At 38.7% G+C, this 11,461-nt stretch overlaps 1 protein-coding gene across 2 annotated transcripts in view; it reads left to right on the forward strand.

Annotated features, from left to right (window-relative positions):
• The window catches only part of LOC134812722 (uncharacterized), a 34,082-nt gene extending 23,600 nt beyond the window's left edge, over positions 1-10,482 (forward strand). Inside the window, exons 2-9 of one of the 2 annotated variants that reach the window (XM_063820255.1) lie at positions 6,925-7,041; positions 7,391-7,493; positions 7,706-7,930; positions 8,057-8,196; positions 8,405-8,525; positions 8,829-8,858; positions 9,440-9,581; positions 10,064-10,482. In XM_063820255.1, coding sequence (XP_063676325.1) covers positions 6,928-7,041; positions 7,391-7,493; positions 7,706-7,930; positions 8,057-8,196; positions 8,405-8,525; positions 8,829-8,858; positions 9,440-9,581; positions 10,064-10,169 — 981 coding nt within the window. In that variant the 5' untranslated portion in view covers positions 6,925-6,927 and the 3' untranslated portion in view covers positions 10,170-10,482. The remainder of the gene's footprint in view (positions 1-6,924; positions 7,042-7,390; positions 7,494-7,705; positions 7,931-8,056; positions 8,197-8,404; positions 8,526-8,828; positions 8,859-9,439; positions 9,582-10,063) is intronic. The other variant, XM_063820256.1, reaches the window with a different exon arrangement.
• The last annotated feature ends 979 nt before the right edge of the window (positions 10,483-11,461 follow it).

Below are 11,461 nucleotides of genomic sequence, written 5' to 3' on the forward strand. Positions count from 1 at the left end.
TACTTATATACCATCCTCCCAAAGACTTCTGAAAAGAGTGCTCATGTTTATTGTTAAAACGAAAGCTCTATCAGAAGCGGTTCTATAAGATTAAGTGTCATCAAGGCTTTGTTTGTTCCGTACCAGTGAAGCACGGTGAGTGACAGGCTGAGTGCCGCCCAGTAATACCTTATATGCCTATCGAACCTTGATAACAAATGATGAATGCTAATAATAACATTCCGGGAAGGTTTCATAAATTTTGAACTCGAATTACAAGCAAGATAAAAGTGTAGTTTTACACAATACATTGCATTGTATCGTTTTTTCGTTTGCAACATTAAATCACATATTTTTCATGGTCTTTTATTTTTGGCAATAACAGCTTATATGCTGTAGAACCTACAAATAAACTTCAATTGGGGATGTACTTTTTCCTGTGATAAAACTCTTCTTTTCGTTATAGCTAGCAATCCTATCCTTATAATAGCTGTAGATTAAGAAACGGTTAAAGATGATAAGACCCTACGATCATTGTTGTCCACAAAGGAATGATCAGACTCCACGCAACCCTATAATTCCTGCCTTTGAAAGAGTTCAAACAGACTATCTAAAAGGGTGGAACCGGGACAGAAATACCTTTTCTATTGTAAACTTCAACCTTCACCGTAAATTGTTGAACAGCAGGACTGAAATTGAGGAATTCCTAAAACGAAACATCAGACAAAAGATGATTAACAAAGGAGCGGATGCCCTTAGGAGCCATTCTTTGTTTCTTCCAAGAAAAGCTGACCTCTGTTTTTTCGGATGTAAACTTATTGACACGTTACGACGAGAGTTTCCAAATCTGAACCAAAATCAGATCAATGATCTGGCAGATTACCTGTTTGAGAAGAGATTTGTCATTCCTGTTATGAAGTTTGTGAGAAGTTTCAGAGGGAATACAGTGCTATACCGCTTTAGTACCGATGAAATCATCGTACAGGATCAACTCCTCTCGGAACGACACCGATTACTAGACTTAACTATGGAGATTATCAAAACCTTTGAGGTTATACCCGGTGCACTGACTGGAGAAAGTTTGCTGGATACTGTCAGTAAAATACTTAAACAGGACTATCCTATTGGACTCGGAAGACTGTCTGCAAAGTTTCACATGCAGTTTTTACTTCTTCACGGGTTCATATACCCTGAGAGAGCTAGAGCGGGGAATGAAGAACAGTTCCAGGTATTCAGTACCGACTGTGACTACTCTTTCAGTGATTTCTCTGGAGAAAGAACGACAGATGTCGATCCAATAGCCTCACAATCTGAATTGAGTGGATCTACTTTGAGCCCAGAACCAAGCTCCGAGGAGTTAGACCCAGACAGGATCTCACCTCGACGTCGTAGAGGCAGTGTTCTAACAATATCACATCTCCCTACCCTAGTTCTTAAACCAACCATTCGAGATGATTCAAGACAGGCTGGTCCCAGCAGAAAAATCAGTAGGAATTTATCTTTTTTGACGCCAGAGGTTGCCAGAGGTTCTACCAATTCAAGCTACCAATGTTTATCTAACGTGGCCCAACGGCCGGTAGAGAACCAAGTTCAGCGCTCTAAAAGTGACGCTAGAAAAACTAACAACACCGTAACAACTAACGTCAACCGTCCTCTCCGGAAACGAAGCAAAACATTATTACTAGATTATGCATTGATAGAAGTGGACGATAATGGAAATGCAAGGATTGTGGATTCCATGGAGATAAAACCGGCCATTAAGCCGCTGGAGCACAACTACAGGCCTTTACCAGGTAACTATGAGTTACTCGAGATGATCGATAGTGGACGATTCGGTAACATTTATCTTTGTAGAGATAAGCCCAGTAAAGCAATCATGGCTGTGAAACAAGTTCATTATAGTCCTGACAGCAAAAAACCCCAAGAACGGTTTAAAGCGCTTAAGAATGAGTTGGAAATCTTGAAAACTGTGGAATATCGTCATATTGTAAGATACTATGGTTTTGATGATGATCTTGATCGAGGGACCTTCAATATTTTTATGGAGTATGTTGATGGTGGGTCCATGAGACGATATATACAAGTAAACGGACCCCTGTCAACCGAGGAAACTGTAGAATCGCTAGCACACGTGTTGCTTGGCCTTTCCTACCTCCACAGGAACTTCATTATTCACAGAGATTTAAAAGCAGCGAATGTGCTAAGAGCTGCTGATGGGGTTCTTAAAATAGCCGACTTCGGGTGTTCTAAAAAGTTCGAGGAAGAAAATGAAGAGAACAAGACGTTTTCCTACGCTGGGACTCCATATTGGATGTGTCCAGAGATCATCAAATGTAAAGGGTATAATAACAAATGCGACGTTTGGTCACTAGGTGCGACGTGTTTAGAGTTTTTAACGACAAAACCTCCATATTTTGATCTCGATGCTTATCCTGCGATGATGAAAATAGCAAAGCTCCCTATGAGAGATCACTTGCAGTTCAGCATGAACATATCTACGGATCTAAAGGTCTTGATGTTGCGGTGTTTTGAGATGGATCCTATATATAGACCATCTGTAGATGAAATTCTGACGCTCCCCATGTTTTCAACTCATGTGTTTCGTAGGCGCTGTGTTTTTTACATGTGATCATATTTTAATAGCTCTGCAATTAAACTTTTCAGCAGTTAGAATTATATTTTGAATCTCAAACGAATATAAATGATTTACTGGTGAATTTCCCTGCAACAGTTTGAGTTTGTTGTGCCACTTTCCTTCTTTCTTTCTCGCAATATTAATGAAGCAGTTGCCATAGCCCATATTACCACTGAGCAGTGTTGCTACGCAATATACAGGTGCGGTAAACGTGTACAAATAGTGCCATCCCGCACCTGCCTGAATTTTGTATGTGCAGCAAATCTTGAGGGAAAAACACCGCGATTAAGCCTCTGGGTAGTCTCTTGATTATTCAATAGCATAGTTATATATTAAAGTCACTATTGTGACGGTACATTAGAACTAGACAGAAACAAAGTGTGAAGGGCCTGAACGGAATCCCTCGGTTTCAGTTCCTTGTTTAACACTGCCGTACAGCAAGGACATAATCTAACGTTGCATCATACGATTGTTTAGTTTAACACATCAAATAACTCTAAAGGTTAATGTATCACACAGAGTTTCTTGACAATAATTCAAGATGTAAAATTCTAGAATTAGACGGACATGATGACTCATGACGTTTAGTTGAGCGCCGCAGATTGAAATTGAGTCACTTAAGTCACGTTTAGATAATGTTAAGAGGCAGTAAAACTAACGGGCTGCAATGATTTTATGCTCATAACCAGCGTTAGTTTTACTGCCTCTTAACATTATCTAAACGTGACTTAAGTGACTCAATTTCAATCTGCGCAGGGATCGCGATCCAGCTTAAGGAGTCATTTGCCAAGTTTCGTCCTCTTTTGTTTTTTCTTCGTGTTCAAACACCATATAATGCATCGTTAATAATAATATGCATGATACTATCATTACTTTATTAGTTTTGATATTTGAAGCTCCCTTACACAATACCTACCTAGTTAGCTTCAAAATGAGTACCTCAACTAGTATCAGTTAGCCTGTTAACTACAGTCTCAGTTACTGTCACAATATAAGTGCCTGTATAAGTATTATTAAGCACACATTATGTCGCAACATTGGTTGATCCAGAGTCACGTGCGTTGTGATTACTCTCGTTACACCTCCCTTATTAGCACACAACACAGCAGAGTACTTCACTGCTGCAGAGACTTGTTGCTTGCTGTGTAACTCTTGAGACATATTCTCCTCCTCCCCATTGTCCTGGTTCTCTCTTCTATTTAGCGCATTCCAGTGTTCTCTTGGTCCTGACTCTGATTATAATCACAGTGTTTTGTTGTGTGTAAGTATTTAAGTGTACCCAGTCCCTATACCTGTATTAATCTCACATGACCCTGTGATTTAGCAACACAAAGATACTGGTAGCTCTAATTTGATGTGATGTAATCACACCTGGTCTGTACACACACACACACACAACAAAAGACTGGCCCTGGCCCACCATGTGACTTGCACGTGTGCTGGGAGCGCAGTGTGTTGCTATGGTGACGTCACACACCACATGACACGCGCTAGTTGTGTTGCCATAGTCGCGTCACTTACACATGTTACACGTGTCTCATGGCATTGCTCTCTTTCATGAGCTCCATTTTGTGTGTAAGTAAGTAAGTTGTACCTTGTACCTGGAGTCATTGTTGCTTAAAAGTTGCGAAATTTTAAGTTCGCTACTTATTTTCACGATATTATTTTCACTGTGGTTGTTCTTTATTGGCCAGATTCAATAAACTCGATTGTTTCTTTCCGCATTTTGCACCTGATCGGGAGAAATATTTTAAGTCTAAACCTTCATTTCTTCTAATAATGCACATAGAATGAAATGGGATTAATTGATTGTAAAATAGAATAAAATACTATTGCATGCATAATTGAAAGAAACTCAGAATGTGTATGGTTGTATTTTGTGTGGATTGTGTGGATAATTAATATTGGATCGCTAGATGGACATTTTTAGCTCGACTATACATTTAATTTTATTGCAACACCGCAGTCTTTAAAGTACACGTGTGAATTGTGATGCATAAAGTCAAAACACCTATCATATTGATAAACCGTACTATTGTCTATTGATAAACCGATATATTCGATTTCATACGTGTCTTTATGATAATCCTTCTTTGGACAGTTTGCTAAAAGTAAAGTGGAAATTAATTATAAACTAGCGTTGTTACTTAATAATTTCCAATGTTACTAATTAGCCATCTATTATGTGATTTATGTAAAATTGTCAATAACATAACCACTGACACAGTAAACAGCTACTAAATGTCTACAAATCACATGCATTGGCCGGCGTTGTTCAACTGCCGTCTCACATTTGATAGCCATGGCCCATGGTTGTTTACATCTTCCCGTCCAATTGTGAGCAATATAATCACACCATATCGGGGTCTTAACTGTGTAGTAATGAGTTTGCTCCAATCAAATTATCAGGTATGAGCTTGCCTACTCAATATCGAGCAACCCTCACCCCATCTCTATAACTCTACTCAATATCCCTCCCTCCCCCTCCCTCCCTCCCTTCCTCACGTCAGCATACGCATCAAGTAACCCAACCCCGGACTCCTTTAGAAGCCCAGGTGTGATGAGGCGATATAACAAGAGAGTGTGTGTACTGAGTGAGTGTGTGTGAGTGTGAGTGGTGCTGAGAAAGGTATAATGACTGTAGGATGGAGAGGTTTAGTACACATTACACAATAACAGCTGGGGAGGAGCTAGAACTCTCCCTCTCTCTCTCTCTCTCTCTCTCTCTCTCTCTCTCTCTCTTAATACTGGATCTGCTAATTAACACACTGGACACAGCACACGTGCTATATTTCTGTGTGTTCCTTTGTTTTGTGCTCGTCTTGATGAGTAATTAACTTTTACAGTGGTGTACTTGTTTTATACGCGGTCACTAAGCCGGCAGCCTTTACTTTTTAAATCATACGTCTTGTAGCTGCCTCATGCGAAATCTTTAGTTGAAGGTCGTTGTTATCCCAAAATGACGCTATTATCGAGTAGCTACACTCCCTTAGATTTGTGAACCGGTTGTCGCTGATGAGTACTTGTCTCACAAATTATAAATCGGAGAGAAAAGCAATAACGCTGTTTGATCATGCCTTATCCGTGATAATTTGCTGGGTACTATGCAATATCTTTAGCAGTTGATATCGAGACTCTAGCTACAGATTTGTGTATACCACAAATGTATACTACAAATGTAGAAGGGGGGGGGGGGGGGGAGGGGGGTTACCCCCTCCCCGCCACAGTGTAATTTTCGCGGCCGTGCTATATAATCGATATTACGCAGTACTGGTACATGGTAGTAACTTAAATGTTAAAGCACAGTACAGACTAGTATAATGTATATTTGAGCATTTAATTTAGAGTTAAAACAAGTCCTTCATAACATTACGGAGCCAGGGTGTGGCCTGGCTACACCTGGTTAACTAGCACTTCCATCCATATTCCATATAATATGTGCATGAAGCTCAGATAGAAACAGTAACAGAGCAACTTTATCTCTAAAGACTTCCCCTCCAATTTCCACCCGACTGCCTAGAGTGCTATTCATTATACACAGTACTCAGTACACGCTCTCCGCACCAATCCTGTAGCTGCATTCATTTCCGACTATTGAAATAGCTAGAGTGATCCACAGAGTTGAGCTTCAGCAATTATACAGTTCCTCTCTCTTGTACAGTGTACAGTGTGTGTTTGTCTGTCTGTTTGGGTGTTTTATCTCAAAGACCCCCACTGCAGCATGTGGGCAGCACACACCTTGCACTTATTGGTGTCCTTTATTTAATTTTAAGAGACGATGATTGAACACGTTACATTTATAACGTTGGGACATGTTAAAAGTCTCCCGCCGCATCAGCTAAGATTTCAGCTTAATAGCTAAAGCTATATAGCAACTAAAAGGGCGTCATCTTGGCAAGCTGTGCCCGCGTTTTATAATGTCGATTATTCTGCTTTTGGTAGTGACCTTTTTGTGCTCATTTAGCCTCTGATCGTTTGAACCTATCCTTTGATTTTGTACGCTAAGGCCCACCTTGGCAGAGCATGTTCGCTAGCTTTCAGACTGCTTTATCCCAGTTTAGTAATTGGTAATGACTATGAGTTGTTAAACTAATATTTAAATCTACATCATCCGATATATCGTGAACTGGGCCCATTCATTTTATTTGGGACGACTGTTTTGGCAATAGACCCACATAACAAGTTTTCTTTGGATAGTTTTTGTTTGACTTTGACCATGATAACGCGATTGTTTATCAAGTTGTTCTCCTACATAATATGATAAACACGTTCTCAAATGTACCTTGTTGATAACTAACCAATGAACTGTCAGGATGAAGTTGTTGGCAGGTTTGTCTCTTCTCCTGATAACTATATCAGCTGGTCCTACTCCTGAATACCAAGCTGGAGACCAACCAGACACCCCTGACTCCCAGACCAAACAATGGGTAAATTATTAATATTCAGTTAAATATGTTCAATCAATCTAATTTGTTAGTTGATGTAAAAGATCAGGTTTCAAACTGTTCTTTTATATCAAAATAATAAAATGCTAATGGATCAGATTTATCTGGAAGATGTAAAGGGATAAAACGTCCGGCTCCATTACAAGTTTTAAGATTTGCTCAAATAGAAGATTTGGTACTTAACTCTGTAATAATAACTGTAATAATAACTGAAATAATAACTGAAATAATAACTGTAATAATAACTCTGTAATTGATCCATTTAAAAGTGTCTTGATCAGTTGATGTAATGTTGAAATAAGACTATGATCCTAACGCAGTCCATTTTCAGAAGCAGAATAAAAATAAGAACAACGTAGATGAGCCAGCAGAAGCACATAAAGTACCAGAGACTAAGAAAAACTCTACCCAAACCCCAACTGTGAACACAAATGGTAAAGTGCTATTTGGTACAATCTTTTTGCCCAAACAGCAAATATACGTTTTGTAAAACTAAAGACGACCAGTCGATTTGTGTTTACCTGCCCTCTTTAAAAAAATAGGGTGAACAGATTTGATTTATTCCAACTTTAAAACCATATTATATGAAAGATGACCTAGAATTATAACTGCAGTCACCATTATGATTAACCCGTTATCACCTCAGACAAGCCGGCCGGTAACAGTACTACCGCCCCGGAAATTCACTGCAGCAGCCTGGTCTCCTCCATTGCCAGCAGCGGGATCACCCAGAACTGCACTGTCCACGAGGATTGTATGGGAGCTTGCTGCAAGCTGACCCTGCTTGCTCACGAGATGTCTTATAACTTCTCTGTGAAACCTTGCGAGAGTCCGTCAGTGCAGATCGAGTTCAATGTCACTGACATTGAGGGTATGTCTAATTATATTGGCAAGTGGTCGAGAATGTGCTCTGTTTTTACTTTTGGCTGTCTTCAATTTTGTAAAATGACTAATGCTGAGGTTGTTGGTAGACCTGAAAGTAAAACTCCAATTTCAGGAGCAACAATCAAGAAAGACTACAAGACTTCAGACTCAGTGACGATACCCAAGGGAAACATGAGTTACGCGGGGATATACGAGACTGAGTCCAGTCTGGATATTGTTCTAGAGAAGGTTCTAGACATCACTCACTTCAGGGTTAGTATAATACCTATCAGTGTTTCTAGGCTAGATTCAGAGTCATGTCTATCGGTATCAGTTACGATTCATATCAAGTTGCAAGTGGTAAGTGATACAACCGTGACCTGAATTGTCGACAAATGGCGAACTTGAACAGATGTTTGTGTTTTAAAACACGATATTGATGCAAACTGCTTTCAAATCTGTAAGTGATAATTCTCCTCAGCTCGATTTTGGAGTGCACTACCGAGTGCTGAAGAAGGACCCTCTGAAGTCTCTCTTCACTCACACACTGATACCCATGCTCACACTGCAGTTCTCTAAAGATCTTTGTGTCATCCCTACAGGTAATATGAGTTTACTATTATTATGAAAAACAGCTCTTATAGTTCTAGTCTTATACTTATAGAGTTATACCCCATGAGTAGGGCGATAGAACCCTGGTGACTAATATGATCGTAATTAAGATGGTTAAAGTTGCAATTTGCATGCATAAGCATGTATTTTGTAATGTTTATTTTTGTGATTGCATGGTTAGAGTATTATACATAGCCCAAACACAATCTATAATATTGTGAGCCCCCCCCCCCCCCCTATTATTAATATCCCTATTGATTTCTTGAAATATAATTTCCTAATCTAAATTGCAGAACCACCCGCCACGGAGCCAATGAGCAATGGTAAGGCACCGAGTGTTCAGTGTAGTCAGTTCAGTGTGTCTCCTTTTCAGGCTTAGTTGTCGCATTATTTAATATTTGTCGTTAATCTCTTCAGTCACTTAACCTTTCGTCAATCGCTTTAGACCACAACGTTGAGAGAAATTGAAAGTGTGCTCCATTAAGAAAGCTATCAGTAGCCCGATAATGCCCAGATAAATGTTGACAAATGTTGAATGTATATAGTTCTGCAGGTTGCAAGTACTCTTTCTTATTCTTTGGATATTCTATTAGAAATTTAAATGGCCTTGTCTTTTATTCTGCTGAATTCTGTACAGCCACGCTGCCTTGCTGTCAATTAAATTACCTTTGTTCATCTGGTTTGTGTATGAACCAGTGAATACTTATAGCGAGCTGCGAGCAATTAGTTGCAAATAAAATGAAGCATGCAGCAACTTTAAAGTGAGTTTAAAACCCAGAATAGAATTGCTACATTTTAAACAACCCAGCTAAGTTGAATATTGTAAAGAGTACCCCAAGTCCTGGGGTAGGCCCAGGATCCCTTATAAAAGTAAAGTTTTACTACAAGTACAATTATATTTCAGGTGACCAAGACGAAAAGTATTTCGGAGTGATACCCAAGGAGTACGTCAAGGACAAGACCAAGCTGGCTCTGGTGGGCACTATCGTAGCACTTGCAGTGGTTGTTCTCATCGGATTGATATACTTCATTGTTGCCAAGAAACGGTTAGTGTAGTTTAAAAGGACTTCGCCACGTTCAATTTAGTGTTTTGGATGGGAATATTGCTGGGTTTGGGTACATAATCAATTAACTTATGCCTATGGGCATACGTTAGGTTAACTAGCAGGAACCCGTATAACCTAAAATTGTGAGAAGACTCAAGAGACTAAAATAATTATTACCTATTTAATTCGCGTTTTGACACCACTTGGGGGTCCAAATTTTGGGCTCTAAAATTCCTATTCCTTGGCCTATTTTTTATTTTTTCATTCTGATTTGGAGGCCATGAAAGCATTTGACCCAGTCAAAAAATTTTGAGTTGTATATCTTTTACGATTTTTTGCACGGATAAACACATTCAATTTCATCCATATATATCGTCTCGCTTTATATATAGTAAGATGGTGAAATATTATTGTATACGGGAATCGCCAATCATTTCACTTTCTGACTATACTAAAATATATATTGACCTGGTTATTTTCAGGGCTGAAGGAAATTTCTACAGAACGTACGTATCAACGGACGAAAACAGGCACCTCACCAAAGGAAACGATGGATTCGAACCATTGGACGACTCAGACATCGATTGAAGGGGTCAATTCTCATAAATGTTTTATCTAAAAATGAGTAGGATTGCTGGCTCAGTCCGAGATTTTTAAATATTCAGATATATTTCCGGTTCAGACGTGATTGTTGATAAAGATATATTTATTCTTGATTTTCTTTTTATCTAATGAAACTCTGAGGGAGCGAAATGTTACATAATTGAATGTCGGAGATGAGAAAATTGAGTGATTATGTTTTCACTGGAAAGCTCTCCGAAAACTTTTGATGCATTGCAATCAATTTGATGTTATTACTATTAGGGTACTTTAGAATTAGAAATGTTGAGAATTTTATCAATTATAAAGAAACTTTTAATCTATAGTTTTTAATACCAATCTGGTGTAGAATTAGCAGTAAAGCAAAAAGAATAGTAAGATCACATTTATTCTTTATGACATGGACTGTATGAGTAATGAGGAGGATGTACCAATTATAGTTTTTAACGTTATTTGTATGTAAAAATGTCTACTGTCATTTCAAATCTCTCGGGTAAGCTGAACTTTGGGTATCACAAGAGTTTGAAATTTTGAGATGATATATAGTCAGTGTTGAAAATATTTATTAATTTGTATCTACTTCGAATATAAAATGGTTCAGTTTTATTTCTGATCTCGGTCAATAAATACAATGTAAAATAGTCGTTCAGTGCACGATGAGAGCGAATGATCACTGATCAGGACCAATAAAACATATCGACCCTTCTCCGTATCTATATCTGATAATATGTAAATTTCATATAATTTTAAATACATAATATGCTAATTTTGATCCTGTTACATGATATGTCTCATAAAACCAATGATTATAGATCACGCAGATCTTGTGGTTAAGTAAGCCCATCAGTTGACAAGCACAAAAGCAAAACAAAGAGGAAATGACCGCTACCCTCTCTGATAGCTGATAGTGATAGTGGTGGGTGATCATGTGATGATAACCCTCATCTTCTCCAAGTGATCATGTCTTATTCTGTTATAACCTATAGTTGACTCTTGAGATGTGAGTACTTTATTATTTAGCGTTGAACTATTACCAACTTAGCCTTGAGGTTCTGTGGTATAATTGACCGTACATTTTCTCCAAGTTACGAGTTGAAAGTTCATGGAGAAGGGGTGGCAACGGTCAACGGTTTTAGTTTTCTTAGTTGTTAGTTTAACTTTTAAAGTAGAATTGTGGAATGTGTCGGCGAAACTGGTGCAGGTTGGAGATAATGGTTAAGTAACACCAACTTAGCTGCCCAGTGCTCAGTCTGTGACTGTTATGATCGGATTATTAAACA

This window comes from Bolinopsis microptera, chromosome 3 (genome assembly GCF_026151205.1).
Source record: "Bolinopsis microptera isolate Bmic1 chromosome 3, MBARI_Bmic_1.0, whole genome shotgun sequence".
NCBI classification, from domain to species: domain Eukaryota; kingdom Metazoa; phylum Ctenophora; class Tentaculata; order Lobata; family Bolinopsidae; genus Bolinopsis; species Bolinopsis microptera.